A 23,296-nucleotide genomic window follows, 5' to 3' on the forward strand; every position below is an offset into this window, starting at 1 on the left:
GCTGCAGTATAGGGTTTTGCGAACAATTATGTTTTGGTTGTGGTACTAGATGCGCTATTGATTTTGAAGCAAACCGTTCCAGAGCATAACATACGTGAATAAGACTATCAGGTTTATAAGAGTCCCTACTATCAGGTTTATTATTATTGATATGATTGTTTCTATAAGCAGTGATGTTGAAAATATCATTTTCTGTTACTTTTCCCTTGAGGAGATCATTACTGTGCAGTCAACAAGTATGCAATTGAAGTGCTGTTAAACTCTCTATGCAGAGACATGAAAGGACTTCAATGAGAATATGTTGGTAACGAAGGCAACAGCGGAAGCACTCGTCTATGAGCTGGAATATGATACGATTTAGATTTCCTCCCTGTTATATTTACAGATATGTTTTCTGTCTGTACTATACAGTATATCAGATATATTTGTATAAAGCTTTCCAAATGTAGTTAGTAATTTAATGTATCAAGTCAGTAGGCCCACAAACACTTAATTCACTAGAAATACGAGTCACCCACCCACTTGTTTAACCGATGTGTCATATGTGTAGAAAGTGAAGAGGCTTCTACTCCATTGACATACCATATAGTGAATCCAGAAGATTCACTATATAACACATCCTTCCCACTGAGACATAAACAGATTACACTTCAGCCATTTCAAATGAGACATAGAGGTGCCTGCTGAGCCCACCTTACCATTACCACATATTCCCCTTAAGTCAGAGCAGATGTGGGTACTGCCACGACTAACCACTGGGAATCTCCCACACTGCATCTCACCCATTGCTCTACCACTCCCTGTCTTTGGTCTAGGGATTTTTGATGGTCATATTTGGTTGTGTGTCATGCCTTTGTGACCGTAGTGACGAGCTAACGGAGGAGGGGAGAGAGGATCTACAGGGAGCTGTCAAGCTGACATCTGTAAAGACAGAGCATTCCAAAAATGTGCCGTTTCATTCTGACCCCATTTATCACACAGACAAGCGGTTGCCATGTTGTCTGTGTAATATACAGCTACCTCGAGAGCAAACTGTCAGGCTTTTTAGCTTTGGCACTGGTATCAAGATGTCTGGACTGAGACGGGACTGGCAACTTCAAATACTAAGAAAACGTAGACGTTTCTGCAAAACAAAATAATCCCCTATCGTTTTGAGCCCACACGGTGTTGCGTCAATAATAAGTGAACTTGGTTAATGAGCTTTCTGACTTTCATTTGATTTGATTCGTATTTCTCTCTTTTCATCCTTTCTTGGGTCTGTCTATCTGGTACCAAGTAAAACACACTATCCTCCCCTTCTTCCTCTGTGGAGCGCTGTGTGTTCCTGCCCTATGACAACCTGTGGCTGTGACAATACCAGTATTGCAATATGTTTTCCATGGCAAAAATGAAAACACGAAGCAGACAAACTCTTTTGGTCCTTTAAAACCTGCCGTATGTACAATATTATGTGCTACAGCTTGGAAAATAAATAAATGTGACTCTGGATGATAACAATGATGTTTGTTTCCAACATCAGGGCTGTTTTCCTAAAGATGTTAAATCTACTTCGTGTTTTGTTTCCTTGCCGTGACACTAGCAAGTATTGCGATACTGGTATCCTCCCGGCCCTACTGATCAGCCCGTCTCAGTGAGAGGGAGAACAGAGAGAGTCCTGTAATGGCTGCAGCACTATCTCCTCCACTGTCATCCTCTCTCTGATCCTACTCATCTATTTCATATCCCCATCTCCTGCTGCCAACCCATCCACCCCCACACACTAGCACCTTGTGATACACATGGAATCACACACACACACCCGTATGCACGCACATACACAAATACTCACGCACACACACATACACTGGTGTTTTTTTGGGCCCCCGAGTGGGGCAGCAGTCTAAGGCTGGCCTCAAGCATGAACAGTGCTTGAGGCGTCACTACAGATCATCGCTTTCACCTGGCCAGTCTATGTCATGGAAAGAGTAGGTGTTGTATACTAAGTTGAAATATATCCACATGTAGCTGCAGTATATGGTTTTGCAAAACAATTCTGTTTTGGTTGTGGTACTGGATGTGCAAATGATTTTAGAGCATAACATACGTGAATAAGACACCCACACCCCAGTGTGGTATCCAACACCTTAACAACCCTCATTTGCATTTTTAATTTGCACCTGTCAGTCCAGCAAATCTTGAGAATCTTTTCTGTAAGGCAGGCACTTTCTCCTCCCTGCCGAGACAGTTTTCAAATGCATTAACTGAAGCTTCCCTGCTTAGATGTAATGTTCTTTAAGCTGTTCAGAAGTTTGGTTGTTTAGCCTGAGACAATATTTTCAAAGGGTATCACCATTGTTAACCAAAGATTACAATTGTGTAAATCAGGTTAACCAGATTAATATTTATCCTTTACAAGATTGCTGCCAGCTAAAATAGGTCATTGGCTGTAGTCCTCTCATTTTGCCAGTTTAATTCTTTGGCCTCGCCTTTTTAAAATGACAGAGCCTCCAGAGAAACAGATGGGGAGATTTATCAGCTTTGCAAGGAGACATAGATGGAGAATTCAGGGCATTGGCAGCATGCTGGAATGCAAAAGTAGGCCTATTGTTGAACTTTTATTAGGCATGCCTTCTGGGATTTCAGACATTTTAATGGGCTGTCAAGCGTACAAAGGCTGTCAGATTGCAAACCCATAAATTCCTTTTTTTTATGTGCATGAGCGGGAGAACATTGTCATGAATTATATATTTGGCCATGGATAGATGGGCAGACCTACACAGACTGACTGACACGAAAATCTGCCAACTTTACCATGCAAGGTATTGCCAGTAACAAAGCTTGTACTTTTATTTCCTCCAACCGAGGTAGTCTTTAATGCAGTAATATGTTTGAAAGTCCCACCAACGCCTCAGTATAAAACGTTGCCTTTTATCTTACCGGCTTTGGCACACAATAAATCATGAACAGTCTATTCTTGTCCGACATCAAACCTGTCAATTACAAAGCTTCACTGAATTCCTTTTAATGTATTTATCTCCATTTACATGTATGTAGTTCTGTCCTTGAGCTGGACTTGTCTATTGTCACAGAAAAGCTTTAGCGTTTAGCCTGAGAGAACACACACAGGATTCTGCCATTTCATATTTTTGTATTGACTTTTAACAGGTGCATTTTAAAAGGTCCTTATATCTACCTAAAAAATGATGGGTAAATATACATACGTGTCAAACTTAAACTACAATTCGGCTTTTATTAAGCTGGGATTTCTGAAATTTTACTGGGCTGTCAAGCTCACAAAGGCTTTCAGATCGCAAACACCCATAAATTCCTTTTTAAACAATGTGCATGTGATTTATGAGAGGGGGAGCATTGCCACTGCACTATTCCTCTTTTCCTGGAGTCACACAAAAATATAGGCTACAATATCATGTTGACATTTATGTTGAGCATGTTTTGCTACTCTAGTGGAAGTAATATTTGACGTGTGTATTTACGGTGTATATATTATAAATACCTCAAGTGCGACTCGTAATAAGAATAAGTATTTAGCCAATTAAAATGTTTATCTGACTCCATAAAGATAATTAGCAATATGCCAGAACACTATAATTGAGTTACAGTAATAGGCAATCAAGAAATGTCTGAGAATGGAATTCGAAATACAAGTGTATTTAATTACTTTGGAAAATGAATGGATTCACATACAATCTGAAGTTACAAAGCAATACTGACATTAACAAAGCATTATACTATGCATGATCAGAGAGAGAAAGAGAGAAATCATAGCCTGAAAGGCTATGCCCCAGAAATCCATGGGTTAGAGAAAGGTCAGGAAGAAAAAAGAGAAAGAACCTTGAATCTTAGACTCTTTTATAAGCATCTGAGTTGTTTAGATTCAAAATCTGAGTTGCTGGCCAATAGTATTACTGTAAAGTTAACCTCCAATCAGATATCAGATCTACATGATGTGACCTTTGCTTCTCAGAGGTGAGACAATGGGGGTCGGAGAAATAAAACTGAGAATGCTGAATTCCTAAGACAACACAGATGAGTTTCTTGCGGTTGATAAGTCACTTCAGGGGTTGCCCTACCCTACAGTACGATTAGTCCTATTTAGATACCTGTCTGCTGCCTACAATTAAAAAGGCAGTTGGCGAGGACATTTGTTAGCAAGATATCAATGTGCATGATTTCTAACAAAGCAGAGTGAGGGTAGGAAAAAATATGAAACGTGGACAAAACAGTGACTTTTTCAAATCACCCTATGGAGGTTCATCCAGGTCAGCTTTTACATTTATTTACATTATCGGAAAGAGCCGATTGTAAGGTTTCTAACATACAATCACTTACAAACTCTGAAAAATGAGGGCAATGGGCTCTGTTTCAAAAATCACTTTTTTTGTTACATGACAGCGTTTCCATGCGTTATCGTGACACTCAAGTTGTGTGGGAAAAGTAACGTAATTAATCCCAAAATATGCTATTTCATTCTTTTGAAAATGCATTTTATTAGTCTTATAATGGTTCTTAGGACCTGCCTAAACAAAATAATAATGGATTTCTTTGTGATGGTATATATTCAATGGATTTATAAAAAATAAATGCTTACCCACATCTGCATACCCCCTTTTTTAAAATGTTAAATAAAGGTAAAATGTGTGTGTGTATATATATATATATATTTTATATATATATATTTTATATATATATATATATATATTTTATATATATATATATATATATATTTTATATATATATAACTAAGCAAGTCAGTTAAGAACAAATTCTTATTTACAATGACGGCCTACACCGGCCAAACCCGGATGACGTTGGGCCAATTGTGCGCCGCCCGTGTCTGTAGTGTCACTTCTAGCACTGAGATGCAGTGCCTTAGACCGCTACGCCACTCAGGAACCCCTACTCCCACTGTCACCGGTGCCGGCATGTGCACAGGATATATAAATGGTTTACCCTGGCACAAATGTGGTAAAAATGGGACTGTTTGAAAGGGGGTCATCCCCCCCCAAAAGGTTTTTATAGGTAACATACTCTAAATCCCATGTGATTTGTGTATCTTAGACAGACAAACATGCACACACACACTGCCTCCTGTCGATGCAACATAGAGGTATTTTTCAGTTTGATTGTTTTCTACTAAGATCCCATTGTAAATCTCTTTCTTCCGTCATATGTATACCTATGAAAACAAAAGAACGCCAGCTGTCCCTACCCCAGCTTCATGAAAGACACAACTCTGCACTGACTTCGCTGTCAGCATCCTACAATCTAAATTGAGAGACTGGCTACCCCCTGACCGGAGGCAGGAACACCCGCAGCCAAAACAAACTGACTATACCAAAGTCTAGAACAGAAAGGTACATGACGTCACCAATCCCATGTTTCTGCTCATTGATTAATGAGTCACTTTAAGACAACAGGACATTATTGATTTTTTTTTAAATTGATTTCTTTTCCTGTTGTTTGTGTATTTTGTTACTGTTATCCATGAATATGTTGTATGCTCATGGATTTCTGTTTGTATTGACTTCTATATGAGTGTTGAAACCAAAAAAACTTAACATAAGAGCTGGAAATGTAACATGAATACAGCTTATTCATAGTGTTGTTTCCGAGGCTTTCCTGAGGCCTGTCAGTTCTCTGTGATAGTGGCTCTTAGGGCTGCAGCAGAGGCTGTTAATTAAGGATCCGCCCCTTTTGTTCAATTTTTGGCTCAAATGACATACCAAAATCTAACTGCCTGTAGCTCAGGACCTGAAACAAGGATATGCATATTCTTGATACCATTTGAAAGGAAACACTTTGAAGTTTGGAAATGTGAAATTAATGTAGGAGAATATAACGCATTAGAGCTGGTAAAAGAATGCGTTTTTTTTTTGTATCTTTGAAATGCAAAATAAAGGCCATAGTGAATTATTGTAGCCCTGGTGCAATTTTTAGACTTTGGCTACTAGATGGCAGCAGTGTATGTGCAAAGTTTTAGAGCAATCCAATGAACTATTGCATATCTATTCAAAATGTTGTATCAAGACTGCCCAAATGTGCCTAATTGGTTTATTCATACATTTTCAAGTTCATATTTGTGTACTCTCCTCAAACAATAGCATGGTATTCTTTCACTGCAATAGCTACTGTATTGGACAGTGCAGTTAGAATAACAAGAATGTAAGCTTTCTGCCCATATCAGATATGTCTATGTCCTGGGAAATGTTCTGTTACTTACAACGTCATGCTAATCACATTAGCGCACATTAGCTCAACCATCCCGAAGGTGGGACACCGGTCTGTAGAGATCCTTAAGAGGTTTTAAGCATGACAAATAGAGCCGCGCAGCCCCATAATGCAGCACTGTGAAGTATCCTCTCTTAAATTGCATTAACCTTGTCTCAGCAACTCCCAGCCCGGGATGCAAGACAACACACTGGGAAGCAACCGCCGCACGGTGGACTGTTAATGTGATGAATGCAAACTGTGAATATCTGAAAACAAGTCATTTTTTTCAACGTGGCACGCAGCAGCAGCGTCGTGTTTCTCTCTCACACAACTCTCTACTGAACACCCAGACAGGCCTTAGAGTCCTTGACACCCTTGGTATTCATGGGAGTTGTTCAGAGCTGCACACAGCTCCATGATAGGGCTGACAGACACTCACATTTATGGTTGTGTAACCCTTGTGTGTTTTATACACGCCAGATTAAGACACATTCAGGTATGCATGCATGTTGGGTTGTGAGCATGAAGACATTTCCGTTCTCTGCAAGTTAATGGACAATAAAGTACATCTTGTTTTATCTAGTCAAATATCTATTTGAACATTGTGCACCACAACATGCGAGAGCTGCTGTAATCTACTGCTCTCTTGATCGTGTGTTTATAAATCCCAGGGTTTATAGGAAAACATTTGCTATGTTAACTAACCTTTGGATCTGATTTGAACTTACCACTATGGAAATATACAGACAACTGCCAAAATAAAGGAAACACTTGAGTAAATGAGGAATACAAAGTACTGTATATTGAAAGCAGGTGCTTCCACAAAGGTGTGGTTCCTAAATTAATTAAGCAATTAACCTCCCCGGGTGCACAACTGAGCAAGAGGACAAGTACATTAGAGTGGCTAGTTTGAGAAACCGATGCCTCACAAGTCCTCAACTGGCAGCTTCATTAAATAGTACCCGCAGAACACCACTCTCAACGTCAACAGTGAAGAGGCGACTCAGGGATGCTGGCCTTCTAGGCCAGTTTTATTACTTCTTTAATCAAAACAACAGTTTTCAGCTGTGCTAACATAATTGCAAAAGGCTTTTCTAACGATCAATTAGCCTTTTAAAATTATAAACTTGGACTAGCTGACACAACGTGCCATTGGAACACAGGAGTATTGGTTGCTGATAATGGGCCTCTGGATGCCTATGTAGCTATTCCATAAAAAAATCTGCCATTTACAGCTACAATAGTTATTTGCCACATTAACAATGTCTACATTGTATTTCGGATCAATCTGATGTTATTTTAATGGACAAAAAATGTGCTTTTCTTTCAAAAACAATTTCTAAGTGACCCCAAACTTTTGAATGTATGTGTGTGTGGTATATACAGTTGAAGTCGGAAGTTCACATACACCTTAGCCAAATACATTTAAACTCAGTTTTTCACAATTCCTGACATTTAATCCTAGTAAAAATTCCCTGTCTTAGGTCAGTTAGGATCACCACTATTTTAAGAATCTGAAATGTCAGAGTAATAGTAGAGAGAATTATTTATTTCAGCTTTTATTTATTCCATCACATTCCCATTGGGTCAGAAGTTTACATACACTCAGTATTTGGCAGCATTGCCTTTAAATTGTTTAACTTGGGTCAAACGTTTCGAATAGCCTTTCACAAGCTTCTCACAATAAGTTGGGTGAATTTCTGGCCCATTCCTCCTGACAGAGCTGGTGTAATTGAGTCCGGTTTGTAGGCCTCCTTGCTCGAAACACTCTTTTTCAGTTCTGCCCACAAATGTTCTATAGGATTGAGGTCAGGGCTTTGTGATGGCCACTCCAATACCTTTACTTTTTTGTCCTTTAAGCCATTTTGCCACAACTTTGGAAGTATGCTTGGGGTCATTGTCCATTTGGAAGACCCATTTGTGACCAAGCTTTAACTTCCTGACTGATGTCTTGAGATGTTGCTTCAATATATATCCACATAATTTTCCTTCCTCATGATGCCATCTATTTTGTGAAGTGCACCAGTCCCTCCTGCTGCAAAGCACCCCCACAACATGATGCTGCCACCCCCGTGCTTCACTGTTAAGGATGGTGTTCTTCGGCTTGCAAGCCTCCCCCTTTTTCCTCCAAACATAACGATGGTCATTATGGCCAAACAGTTCTATTTTTGTTTCATCAAACCAGAGGACATTTCTCCAAAAAGTACAATCTTTGTCCCCATGTGCAGTTGCAAACTGTAGTCTGCCTTTTTTATGGCGGTTTTGGAGCAGTGGCTTCTTCCTTGCTGAGCGGCCTTTCAGGTTACGTCAATATAGGACTCGTTTTACTGTGGATATAGATACTTTTGTACCTGTTTCCCCCAGCATCTTCACAAGGTCCTTTCCTATTGTTCTGGGATTGATTTGCACTTTTCGCACCAAAGTACGTTCATCTCTAGGAGACAGAATGCGTCTCTTTCCTGAGCGGTATGACGGCAGCGTGATCACATGGTGATTATACTTGCAAACTATAGTTTGTACAGATGAATGTGGTACCTCCAGGCGTTTGGCAATTACTCCCAATGATGAACCAGACTTGTGGAGGTCTACAATGTATTTTTCTGAGGTCTTGGCTGATTTCTTTTGATTTTCCCATGATGTCAAGCAAAGAGGCACTGAGTTTGAAGGTAGGCCTTGAAATACATCCACAGGTACACTTCCAATTGACTCAAATGATGTCAATTAGCCTATCAGAAGCTTCTAAGGCCATGACATCATTTTTTGGAATTTTCCAAGCTGTTTAAAGGCGCAGTCAACTTAGTGTATGTAAACTTCTGACCTACTGGAATTGTGATACAGTGAATTAAAGGTGAAATAATCTGTCTGTAAACAATTGTTGGAAGAATTACTTATAAACTGTCAAAATAAAGAAAGTTGCACACTCCATGTATAATCTCCCAGCAATTTAATGGGTATTTACCAATGTTTTTGCATCACTGTGCCTTCCTCAGTAACAATTACTTGTGTCATGCACAAAGTAGATGTCCTAACCGACTTGCCAAAACCATAGTTTGTTAACAAGAAATTTGTGGAGTGGTTGAAAAACAAGTTTTAATGACTCCAACCTAAGTGTATGTAAACTTCCGACTTCAACTGTATGTATAGAAAGCCAGAGCATCTAGGAACAACTGTACCAATTCATAAACCATAGTACTTTACACACTACACTTACAGATCTGCATTTAGACAAGCATTTGAAGTGCTCTATGGAAGTTCTGTACCATACAAAGTTATTCAATTCTCTATAGCGAGAAAGCTACATCTTATGTCTTTGAAGTCCTAAAGCCTCTAAGTAAGTGTGATTTCCTTTGAAGTTCTTACAGCATTTATTAAGAGGCCTCTCTGGTTCTGCTGTCAGGGAGACAGCTACAGTAGGGACTAAGATCCGGCACCAACTAAACCACACTCTCTGATCGAGGAGAGGCAGAGACCCTCAAAAGCACCAGAGGAGTTGCACTGTTCAGGGCCTGAGGGGAGGAATAGATATCCATCCGTAGTGTGTATGCATCTCTGGTCCTGACTTCTTTCTGAAATTGAGATATTTTTGTACCATAGGGGATCAGTGGGGGCATCGCCGATGTATGGACCTTTAACTCTAAGATTATAGTGGATTGGGAAAAATGATTAACGTGTGCAGCTCGCGTTACACAACAGATTGTATGCATGGTACAACTGGAGGCTGTGTGGTGACCGGTAAGCTATTAAGATTCAGCGGAGCTATCTGTCAGTTCAGCAGCAGAGGTTCAAGAAGGTTTATACACAACCTACAGGCTCTCTGTAGTAGCTACTCCTGATGACTTTCTTCTGATGTTGACGCAATGCTATTTTGTTGTCGTGTCTTTGTGTTGCACACAATCGTGTGTGTGTGTGCGTGCTCACCCAAGGCAGATTAATCAGGAAAGGTGGGCTTTCTGTCAGGCAGTGACGAGCTTTTCTTGCTGATTATTTTGAGTCTCCTCAGTGCATTTCACAATCTGGACACAGGTGTTGAATACAAAAATGCTGACTAAACCGTTTCATAACTCAAGCTACAGATCATAATTTTCCTCAGGCACATAGAGTATTCATCCTAACAAACATATCCGCGTCTGGTGTGTATGATAGTCTTCCCTTGCCTTTGTTCTTGTATTTCTTAGCAATTAGAAATGGCCCTCCGCCTGACATAACCCACCAGTATGTAATAAACTGTCCAAAAGAACCCTGGCCCTTTGTTGTCTGAGTATTCCCTTCCTCTAACATGGTTGTCCTTTGTTTTCCTAGGATACTCCAAGATCCGGGAGTGGCCACCACCAGAGGTGAGAAACCTTCTCTATTACTTCTGTTGAGAATATTATTGTGTCTGGTATGGTGGGAGTGAAGGTGCTGATAAGTGAAGAAACAAAGAACCTGGAAGACCATGAAGCAGTTTAGGTCATTAATTACCATAGCAGATGACCTTGCATGTACTTAAATAGATTTTGAATTTTCACAATTGAAAATGTCCTCAGAACATCTAGTTCCAGTTTGATTTCATTGCATCAGCACAGCTTAACTCACCGGGTGTCCTCTAGTACAGGGTTTCCCAACCTCGGTCCTGAGGCCCACCCTAATTCAAGTAAGCTTTGATTATTTGAATCAGCTGTGTACCCAGGGGGGGCCCCAGGGCCGAGTTTGGGAAAACCTGCTCTAGTAGTTGACTGTACGCCAACAACAGGCGTGTACATTTTGTTCAGACTATCGTTCGACAAGTTTGCAGGCAATGCAACGTTGACGTGACATGAGGGCATAGCAAGCCGATCCGATGTCTCGATAAGAAATTGAAGTTCAATCAAGGTCGGAAAGAGTTGTTGCTGATTACAGCTTACATCCTCTTTATACCACACACTTAAAACCTGTTACGACACCAATCCCGTTAGCGGGATTGAGTTTGACAATAGCCAGTGAAAAATCAGAGCGCCATATTCAAAACCACAAATCTAATAATTTCTATTTCTCAAACATAGGACTATTTTACACCATTTTATAGATACACTTCTCCTGAATCGAACCACGTTGTCCGATTTCAAAAAGGCTTTACAGCGAAAGCAAAACATTAGATTATGTTAGGAGAGTACATCGACACAAATAACCACACAGCCATTTTCAAAGCAACTACATGCATCACAAATACCCAAAACACAGCTAAATGAAGCACTAACCTTTGACGATCTTCATCAGATGACACTCCTAGGATATCATGTTACACAATACATGCATTTTTTGTTCGATAAAGTTCATATTTATATATAAAAACAGCATTTTACATTGGCGCGTGACGTTCAGAAAATATTTTCCCTCAAATACTGCCGGTGAATCGGCACCACAATTTACAAAAATACTTGTCATAAACGTTGATAAAATATTAAACTGTCATTCAAAGAATTATAGATGAACATTGCCTTTATGCTCATGCTGTGAAAGATTTCAAAAAAGCTTCACGAGGAAAGCACTCTGCAATAATCTGAGTACTGAGCTCAGAAAAATACACTAGGCAATACAGATAGCCGCCATTTTGGAGTCATCTAAAATCATAAATTGCATTAGAAATATTCCCTTACCTTTGATGATCTTCATCAGAAGGCACTTCCAGGAATCCCAGGTCCACAATAAATGTTGTTTTGTTCGATAAACTCCATAATTTATGTCCAAATATCTCCTTGTTGTTCACGCGTTCAGCTACTCCAAATGTAGGAAGCGCGGACAATGTCACGACGAAAAGTTAAAAAAAAAAAAAAATTTAAGTTGTATTTACGTTCATTCAAACATGTCAAACGTTGTAAAATATCAATCTTTAGGGCCTTTAGAACGTGAAGATTCAGTAATATTTCAACCGGACGGTTCCTGTGTCTTGAAAAACGTTTTGGAACAGAGCTACCTCTCTCGTGAATGCGCACCAATGAAGTGATGTCCTTTCCTGGGTGACCAACTTCCCAGCCTTCTCATTCGGTCTCTGTTCATCGTAGACGCCTCAAACAACTTTCTAAAGACTGTTGATATCTAGTGGAAGCCTTAGGAAGTGCACAATTATTACTACGTCACTGTGTGTTCAATAGGAAATGACTTGAAGAGAGCCCATGCATCCAGATGTCCACTTCCTGGTAGGATTTCTCTCAGGTTTTTGCTTGCCATATGACTTCTGTTATACTCACAGACATCATTCAAACTGTTTTAGAAACTTCAGAGGGTTTTCTATCCAAATCTACTAATAATATGTATATCCTAGCTTCTGAGTTTGAGTAGGAGGCAGTTTAATATCGGAACATTTTTTTCCGAAATTGTCAATACTGCCCCCTATCCCTAAAGGGCTGTAAGAGGTTTTAATATGATTGACTTATCGGAGCATACAAGAGTCAATTAATCCACACCAAGTCAGTATATTTCTTGCTTATGAGGTGGCCATTGACACCTCAATTTATCTTCTTGCTACACTGTTAAATGTCCAAAGCCATAGCCATTGACACCTCAGTTTTGCTGGACACCACACTGCTAAATTCCCAACCACCATTTGGACATTCTTTTCCACTATTTGTATAAGGACAATCGCCATCAAATTGTTAAGTTCTGTGTGATCCCGGCCCAGTTCACCGGCTAACGCTCCCAATCTGGCCCAGTAATGATGTCCTCCTGTGATTGGCTGGCCTCCACTGACTGATGGTCCGGTGTTGTGGAGCCGAGTGGCTGCCAGGTGGGCGCCACAAGATGGTGGAAATATTGGACAACCCTGTCTCTGTGAACTCCAACGAAACTATACAACAGGCTGCTAATGCATTCACACCATCCTCTCTCACTACACTATCACTATGGTCGATATGGGCTATTATAGCGATCAGCCTGTTGCTGGTTGTCGGTCTTTGGAGATGGCTTATGACTTTAAGATGGATGGGCCTTCTCTGTTCCCCTGGGCTCTGCTAGCAGACCACACCAGGCATCTCAGTGCTTGTTGTGTGTGGCCATTGGGTTACCACTCTGTTATTGGCTCTGCCTCTCCTCTCCAACCCCCACCTGCTGAGACCTCCAGGTGTGGATCATTGCCTCTGCCTGTCTCCCGTGCACTCTCTGCGGGGCGCTAATGGACCAGAGTGGGGTGATTAGCACTGAGGGCATGGCCGTTTAGACTGGGTGCCTGGCAGATGCTGCAAGCCCTAAAGACAGAGGGATGTAGAGTTTGTGTGTTTGCATCTACAAGGGCGGAGTGGCCTCGAAGACATTCAGCCAAAAACATTTCATTCACTTGGCGTAGGCAAGTGCCATGGAGAGCATTTCAAGGACTTTCTCTCTATCATCAAAAGCAATGGGCACAACACTCTTCAGTTCTGAAAAGAGTGAGTGAAAATTATTTCTGTGGGCTCAGCCTCTGAGTTACTGAGGAAGTAAATGTCAAATAGCCCCAAAAAACTGCAGTACTACCTGAGTGTTTGTATTATGAGTGGTGGAGCTTCCTGTCTAAATAAAAGAGATGGAAGGGGAGATGGGTCTGATTTTTGCTATTTCTGCTTCTTAGGGAGCTTGTGTAGTCTCAGAAAAGTATATTTATTTACTGCTCAGCATAAGTAGGTATTCAACCCCGTTTAAGAAATATTGAAGTTTGCTTTCCTGTAATGCAGACATACTGTACTCCTCCAAGAGACTGGTATCACTCTTAACTTAACTGGTCTATTGAATGCCCAGTAGGTAGCAGCCTGAACACACTTCTACAGGTGGTATACAATGGAATATTATGCTTTTCTGTAGCAATTCCAGAAGCTTCCCTTTTTTTCTTTTTTTTGTGGTCCTTTTTGAGAAATATGCAGACAACCCTCTTAAGCAATGAGGCGAAGCCCAGAGGCTGCCCAATAATTTGATTCCAGGAGAGAGTTATTGGACCGGGCACAATCCGCATGAGTAAATATGAGGAGCGCAACTCATTCCAAGACTTCCACGTCGGTAATTATTGAAATAAAACCGCCAGGAAATAAGTTCCAATATTCCCCTCGCTGCCCTCGAGAGTCTTCTCTCAGAGAAGAGCGAGAACGAGAGAGAAAGGGGAGAGAGCTGTTTATGTTCCTCACTAGCAGACCAAGGACCCCGGAGCACCTCTTTTCACTAGCCGATGAATAGGGACGCTTTGTTTGCTAATGACATGAAGTGGATTTATGCAGGGCGCTCTTTACACATCTCAGCATTCAAGATGGTCATATTGAAATTGCCTCATATTCAGAATCCATTCCTCGCCCTTCGAGATGATAGAACTCTGACAGCTTTTATGTTCTAATGGGATAAAAGGTATAAATACTTGTTCGCTTCACACTTAAGTCTGACCATTAGAGCTGTATTGTGCGTTCAACAGGCTCTGAGTCATATACTACAACAGCTTTTCAGTTTTTATGTGATGCTTTTGAATGTCAGGGAACTTTCAAAAGGTTTATACGTTCCTTATTGGATTTACTTCACAAACTACAGGTTTGTGTGCACGCGCGTTGTGCACGTGTACCGTACCCAGTTCTATTATGGATATGAGTCATTGTTGAAAGCATGGACATTGGTGTTGGTCAGAAGTATTGATGTGTGTTGTTGTGGCAGCAGCTCTGGGGGTCCTGGTTCTGAGGAGGAGGCGGGGGGGAACAGTCGACACCGCCACGGCAACCGCCACGGCAACGCCGGAGGACTGGAGAGGAGGATGGAGGAACTGGAAAAGGTACTCAAAATTAGGCTTGCTCTACCATTCCCCCCAGAAGTGTGCAATCGGTCACTCCCCCTCATGCATTGAACGCATTGGATTAGTGCAAGCATAGCTGTGGGGGAAGGTTCCGCATTAGGCCTATCGTTCACTAGTTGACAACTGTATTTCTACACAGGCCTATCCATCATCACTATCCAATGTTTATAATGTGACTGTGATGTTTGAAATATTAAAATACGACATGTTTTAGTTGATTATTTCAGAATGACTGTTATGCTTCTTGGCACATTTGACATTTTATTGTTGGTATTTGTTAACCTTCCTGTCTACTGCTATTTCTCTGTCTATATCCATCTCACGTTTCCTGAGAGCCCTGTGTTTGTCTCTCTGTCCATCTGTCACAGGGGCAGAGAGACTTTGATAGGTCTCCTCTCCCCAGGCCCTGCTGCTATAACTGTTTTTAAAGCATCTATCAGCATCCTGATAAATCTTGAGGATTTCTTTTTAACAGATGAATTCCTCTCTGAGTCGTTTGAGCGGATGCCCAGTCTGGCCTCGCTGTTCGTCTTCAATCAGATGTAGCCCTTCCTATATTCCTGTCTGCAATAACTCCTCTGTGTTCAGTCAGAGAATGTTTTTTACTGGAGTTAGAGAGAGGGGGAGATTTCTCTTCCCCATCACCCTGTTCTTATGAAACACTCTGTACTCCCTCTCAATCACTTTTTAGATTCTCAAATGTCATCCCGGTCCAGTCCATTTATAAAAGAAAAACTACTTCTTTCACTTGCCACCACACCTGTAAATTGAGAGTTTGCTTATCACTGGCGAGTTCGAGAGAGCAGTCGGTGCACTTTAGTTTTGTATTGATTTCAGCAAGTTCTGTCGCTGGTCTCTGGCTTGTTTAAATGCAGTAGATTTCATAGCATTATGCAACCTTGACAAATGTGCAGCGTCCTTGATTGCTTTGAGTATCGCATTGTAGTGTCATTCATCATGATAATGAAAGTATTACTTTGAAGCTTCACTTACCCATGTAACTCGGGTAACCCTCCATAAAATAACATTTATCTTCCGCGACCTGAAGATTTATGGTCACCACGGTATGGACATCATGCTACATTGTTTTGATGTTTTCTCGCTGCTATATGGGTTTCCATGGAAACCCGTTCACGCTTATCTGTAGTAAAAACAAAGTTAAGTTGGAGAAGCAGATTCCTGGCGAGCCTTCATTTCGCAGCGTAAATATCATCTTGAAACGTGACCATATGTCCACATGGCTGAGGCTTCTATATTTGTTCTCGCTCTGTCCCTGTCTGTGTGTGTGGACCATACCGAAGTGCTGCAGTATGTGTTCTAACGTTAACAGAGCTCTTTGCCCCTTCTTCCTCAGGAGCTGGCCAAACAGAGGCAGGAGAACGGGCAGCTGCTGAAAGCCCACCAGGATAAAGACGACCTGATTGGAAAGCTGAAGGAGGAGATTGACTTGCTGAATAGAGTGAGTGTTGGAGAGGGTTCGCCCAGGGTTGAGAGGGTAGAGTTGGGCTAGGCTGGGGAGTGTTGGAGAGGTTCAACCAGGGTTGACAGGGTAGAGGTGGGGTAGATTGTTGGAGAGGGTCACCGAGGGTAGAGAGTGGCTAGGCTGGGGAGTGTTGGAGACGGTCACCCAGGGTTGACAGGGTAGAGTTGGGCTAGATTGTTCGGGAGGATCAACCAGGGTTGACAGGGTAGAGTTGGGCTAGAGTGGGGTGGGGACGCTCCGGTTGGGGGAGAGGGGGCGGGGGGGGTGGGCGGCACCTAGGGTTGAGAGGGTAGAGATGGGCTAGTGTGGGCAGCCTCTAAGGCACTGAGAGTTTAAGGTATTTTGAAGAGGTTACTATACAGATGTTAGAGCAACAAGGCTAGATCTACTTTCACAATTATTCAAATCACATTTTATTGGTCACATACACATGGTTAGCAGATGTTATTGCGAGTGTAGCGATATCTTTGTGCTTCTAGTTCCGACAGTGCAGCAATATCTAACATGTAATTTAACAATTCCACAACAATTACCTAATACACACAAATCTAAGTAAGGAATGGAATAAGAATATAAAGATATGGATGAGTGATGACCGAGCGGCATAGGCAAGATGCAATAGATGGTATAAAATACAGTATATACATATGAGAGGAGTAATGCAAGATATGTAAACATTATTAAAGTGGCCAATGATTTCAAGTCTGTATGTAAGCAGCAGCCTCCCTGTGTTAGAGATGGCTGTTTAACAATCTGACGGCCTTGAGATAGAAGCTGTTTTTCAGTCTCTCGGTCCCAGCTTTGAAGCACCTGTACTGACCTCGCCTTCTGGATGGTTGCGGGGTGAACAGGCAGTGGCTCGGGTGGTTGTTGTCCTTGATGATCTTTTTGGCCTTCCTGTGACATCGGGTGCTGTAGGTGTCCTGGAGGGCAAGTAGTTTGCCCCCGGTGATGCGTTGTGCAGACCGCACCACCCTCTGGAGAGCCTTGCGGTTGTGGGCAGTGTAGTTGCTGTACCAGGCGGTGATACAGCCCGACAGGATGCTCTCAATTCTGCTCTCAATTGTATTATAAATGAATAGTATGCTACTTAAATGATAATGTATGGTGCCCTTCTAGTCTAGAACACAGGTATAGTAATGTATACCTATGTGTTGTTTTTTTGCCAGTAATCCTTTTATGGACAACTCTGTCTTGCCACGTCTAACTGCCACAGTTCAAGATGCACTATGCTGAAATAACTCCACAATTTCCTGGTAGCAAATATTCTTATCGTTCACTTAATTTCAGTTTGTGGCAACTGGCAAGTATAGTGTAGAGAATCATTGTACCATTTAAACAGCTGGGAAATATATTTTCCATAACCCAATATTGTATTTTCAGTTGTTTAAAGCTGGTGTACAAAACTGAAAGAAAAAATTGTAACTTAAGGGAAGCATATAAATAGCACACGTAGAAAAGATCTACCACTTTTTTGACTTGCTTTCAATGAGAATTACTGATCTATAACACACATTTCTATGTGAATTTGGTCAGGTCACCCAAAAAGTTACATACTGCAACTTTAATCTTATCATAGTTTTTCTTAATTGTCAGTTGAAAGCTTGTCAATTTTAGTAACTGTGCACTGCAGAGGAAACTTGGAGCTATTCAGTCTCTCACAGCTGTCTTGAGTGAAGCCGAGGACTAAATAGAACCGATTGCCAAATTACCACGTCGCTATCTGCAGGCAATCAGCTTGATATTGTAAAGCTGCTTCTCGGATAAGCAGAAGATTACAATTATCCAGCGCTTGCAAGGATTAACACTCGCACAGGCACCCCCCAAAAAAGTCATTTTCTCATGTTCTCTCTTTATCTCCCGTACCCCAACCTCTGAACTGGATCTGATTGGTGTTTTATCAACATTTTAAACTCATTGTCAACCGCACGGGTCGTAACCCCATCCGATTCTGGTCTACAGAGCCTGAAGTAAACGATATGCAGACCCGTTCGAGGTGCAGAGCTCTTCAGTTTAACTCCCCTGCACCCCATGGCAGTTTGGAGAAAAAACTTTTGAGTTTCACTGTGTGCCTCCTGACTTAAAACAGCTGCCCTTTTCAAAACATGACATTTTCACTTCCCTGACAGAGAGTTTATCGGATCTAGTCTGAAGAAAACACTAGGCCCCTGCTATAAGTCAAGAGTGCTTAAGCCAATCAACATCCTACACGCTGTGGTTAAGAGAAACCCTTTGTAGTGTGGAGTACGAGTCTGATTTCAATCATCCCCTGATATGTAACGTGACTTATAACCACTAGGGTTATCCGCCTGTAATTAATTCATCATTAGTCAAGAGTTACTACATTTCCACTCCTATCCGCTCCTGAATGTTATGTAACCATTTAGTAGTCCATGCATTAGGCTAAATCCACAGACTCTGAATGTAAAGAGACAGCTGTGTCATGTGCCTCTTTCTCTAGAGACCAATTACATTGCTTCTCATTGGCACCAGGGAGTCAGATCTGTGACAGCCTACAGGCCCCACCCCCTGTCTCCATACCTACTGTAGACCCACACTGTATAGAGAGGCAAATACCCCACCACCTGTCTCCATACCTACTGTAGACCCACACTGTATACAGAGAGGCAAATACCCCACCACCTGTCTCCATACCTACTGTAGACCCACACTGTATACAGAGAGGCAAATACCCCACCACCTGTCTCCATACCTACTGTAGACCCACACTGTATACAGAGGCAAATACCCCACCCCCTGTCTCCATACCTACTGTAGACCCACACTGTATAGAGAGGCAAATACCCCACCCCCTGTCTCCATACCTACTGTAGACCCACACTGTATAGAGAGGCAAATACCCCACCCCCTGTCTCCATACCTACTGTAGACCCACACTGTATACAGAGGCAAATACCCCACCCCCTGTCTCCATACCTACTGTAGACCCACACTGTATACAGAGGCAAATACCCCACCCCCTGTCTCCATATCTACTGTAGACCCACACTGTATAGAGAGGCAAATACTCCACCCCCTGTCTCCATACCTACTGTAGACCCACACTGTATAGAGAGGCAAATACCCCACCCCCTGTCTCCATACCTACTGTAGACCCACACTGTATAGAGAGGCAAATACCCCACCCCCTGTCTCCATACCTACTGTAGACCCACACTGTATAGAGAGGCAAATACCCCACACCCTGTCTCCATACCTACTGTAGACCCACACTGTATAGAGAGGCAAATACCCCACCCCCTGTCTCCATACCTACTGTAGACCCACACTGTATAGAGGCAAATACCCCACCCCCTGTCTCCATACCTACTGTAGACCCACACTGTATAGAGAGGCAAATACCCCACCCCCTGTCTCCATACCTACTGTAGACCCACACTGTATAGAGAGGCAAATACCCCACCACCTGTCTCCATACCTACTGTAGACCCACACTGTATAGAGAGGCAAATACCCCACCCCCTGTCTCCATACCTACTGTAGACCCACACTGTATAGAGGCAAATACCCCACCCCCTGTCTCCATACCTACTGTAGACCCACACTGTATACAGAGAGGCAAATACCCCACCCCCTGTCTCCATACCTACTGTAGACCCACACTGTATAGAGAGGCAAATACCCCACCACCTGTCTCCATACCTACTGTAGACCCACACTGTATAGAGAGGCAAATACCCCACCACCTGTCTCCATACCTACTGTAGACCCACACTGTATACGGAGAGGCAAATACCCCACCCCCTGTCTCCATACCTACTGTAGACCCACACTGTATACAGAGGCAAATACCCCACCCCCTGTCTCCATACCTACTGTAGACCCACACTGTATAGAGAGGCAAATACCCCACCCCCTGTCTCCATACCTACTGTAGACCCACACTGTATACAGAGAGGCAAATACCCCACCCCCTGTCTCCATACCTACTGTAGACCCACACTGTATAGAGGCAAATACCCCACCCCCTGTCTCCATACCTACTGTAGACCCACACTGTATAGAGAGGCAAATACCCCACCCCCTGTCTCCATACCTACTGTAGACCCACACTGTATACAGAGAGGCAAATACCCCACCCCCTGTCTCCATACCTACTGTAGACCCACACTGTATACAGAGGCAAATACCCCACCCCCTGTCTCCATACCTACTGTAGACCCACACTGTATAGAGAGGCAAATACCCCACCCCCTGTCTCCATACCTACTGTAGACCCACACTGTATACAGAGAGGCAAATACCCCACCACTTGTCTCCATACCTACTGTAGACCCACACTGTATACAGAGAGGCAAATACCCCACCCCCTGTCTCCATACCTACTGTAGACCCACACTGTATACCGAGAGGCAAATACCCCACCCCCTGTCTCCATACCTACTGTAGACCCACACTGTATACAGAGAGGCAAATACCCCACCCCCTGTCTCCATACCTACTGTAGACCCACACTGTATACAGAGAGGCAAATACCCCACCCCCTGTCTCCATACCTACTGTAGACCCACACTGTATACAGAGAGGCAAATACCCCACCCCCTGTCTCCATACCTACTGTAGACCCACACTGTATACAGAGAGGCAAATACCCCACCACCTGTCTCCATACCTACTGTAGACCCACACTGTATACAGAGAGGCAAATACCCCACCCCCTGTCTCCATACCTACTGTAGACCCACACTGTATACAGAGGCAAATACCCCACCCCCTGTCTCCATACCTACTGTAGACCCACACTGTATAGAGAGGCAAATACCCCACCCCCTGTCTCCATACCTACTGTAGACCCACACTGTATAGAGAGGCAAATACCCCACCACCTGTCTCCATACCTACTGTAGACCCACACTGTATAGAGAGGCAAATACCCCACCACCTGTCTCCATACCTACTGTAGACCCACACAGTATAGCGAGGCAAATACCCCACCCCCTGTCTCCATACCTACTGTAGACCCACACTGTATAGAGAGGCAAATACCCCACCCCCTGTCTCCATACCTACTGTAGACCCACACTGTATAGAGAGGCAAATACCCCACCACCTGTCTCCATACCTACTGTAGACCCACACTGTATAGAGAGGCAAATACCCCACCACCTGTCTCCATACCTACTGTAGACCCACACAGTATAGCGAGGCAAATACCCCACCCCCTGTCTCCATACCTACTGTAGACCCACACTGTATAGAGAGGCAAATACCCCACCCCCTGTCTCCATACCTATTGTAGACCCACACTGTATAGAGAGGCAAATACCCCACCCCCTGTCTCCATACCTACAGTAGACCCACACTGTATACAGAGGCAAATACCCCACCCCCTGTCTCCATACCTACTGTAGACCCACACTGTATAGAGAGGCAAATACCCCACCCCCTGTCTCCATACCTACTGTAGACCCACACTGTATACAGAGAGGCAAATACCCCACCACTTGTCTCCATACCTACTGTAGACCCACACTGTATACAGAGAGGCAAATACCCCACCCCCTGTCTCCATACCTACTGTAGACCCACACTGTATACCGAGAGGCAAATACCCCACCCCCTGTCTCCATACCTACTGTAGACCCACACTGTATACAGAGAGGCAAATACCCCACCCCCTGTCTCCATACCTACTGTAGACCCACACTGTATACAGAGAGGCAAATACCCCACCCCCTGTCTCCATACCTACTGTAGACCCACACTGTATACAGAGAGGCAAATACCCCACCCCCTGTCTCCATACCTACTGTAGACCCACACTGTATACGAGCCCCACCGAGGCAAATACCCCACCCCCTGTCTCCATACCTACTGTAGACCCACACTGTATAGAGAGGCAAATACCCCACCCCCTGTCTCCATACCTACTGTAGACCCACACTGTATAGAGAGGCAAATACCCCACCACCTGTCTCCATACCTACTGTAGACCCACACTGTATAGAGAGGCAAATACCCCACCACCTGTCTCCATACCTACTGTAGACCCACACAGTATAGCGAGGCAAATACCCCACCCCCTGTCTCCATACCTACTGTAGACCCACACTGTATAGAGAGGCAAATACCCCACCCCCTGTCTCCATACCTACTGTAGACCCACACTGTATAGAGAGGCAAATACCCCACCACCTGTCTCCATACCTACTGTAGACCCACACTGTATAGAGAGGCAAATACCCCACCACCTGTCTCCATACCTACTGTAGACCCACACAGTATAGCGAGGCAAATACCCCACCCCCTGTCTCCATACCTACTGTAGACCCACACTGTATAGAGAGGCAAATACCCCACCCCCTGTCTCCATACCTATTGTAGACCCACACTGTATAGAGAGGCAAATACCCCACCCCCTGTCTCCATACCTACAGTAGACCCACACTATATAGAGGCAAATACCCCACCCCCTGTCTCCATACCTACTGTAGACCCACACTGTATAGAGAGGCAAATACCCCACACCCTGTCTCCATACCTACTGTAGACCCACACTGTATAGAGAGGCAAATACCCCACCCCCTGTCTCCATACCTACTGTAGACCCACACTGTATAGAGAGGCAAATACCCCACCCCCTGTCTCCATACCTACTGTAGACCCACACTGTATACAGAGAGGCAAATACCCCACCACCTGTCTCCATACCTACTGTAGACCCACACTGTATACAGAGGCAAATACCCCACCCCCTGTCTCCATACCTACTGTAGACCCACACTGTATAGAGAGGCAAATACCCCACCCCCTGTCTCCATACCTACTGTAGACCCACACTGTATACAGAGAGGCAAATACCCCACCCCCTGTCTCCATACCTACTGTAG

At 43.3% G+C, this 23,296-nt stretch overlaps 1 protein-coding gene across 2 annotated transcripts in view; it reads left to right on the forward strand.

Annotated features, from left to right (window-relative positions):
* The window catches only part of pawr (PRKC, apoptosis, WT1, regulator), an 82,577-nt gene that overhangs the window by 53,232 nt on the left and 6,049 nt on the right, over nucleotides 1-23,296 (forward strand). The window contains exons 4-6 of one of the 2 annotated variants that reach the window (XM_082963989.1): nucleotides 10,510-10,544; nucleotides 14,827-14,941; nucleotides 16,317-16,421. In XM_082963989.1, the coding sequence (XP_082820115.1) occupies nucleotides 10,510-10,544; nucleotides 14,827-14,941; nucleotides 16,317-16,421 (255 nt within the window). The remainder of the gene's footprint in view (nucleotides 1-10,509; nucleotides 10,545-14,826; nucleotides 14,942-16,316; nucleotides 16,422-23,296) is intronic. The other variant, XM_014153426.3, reaches the window with a different exon arrangement.

This window comes from Salmo salar, chromosome 17, assembly GCF_965601325.2.
Source record: "Salmo salar chromosome 17, fSalSal1, whole genome shotgun sequence".
Taxonomy (NCBI): domain Eukaryota; kingdom Metazoa; phylum Chordata; class Actinopteri; order Salmoniformes; family Salmonidae; genus Salmo; species Salmo salar.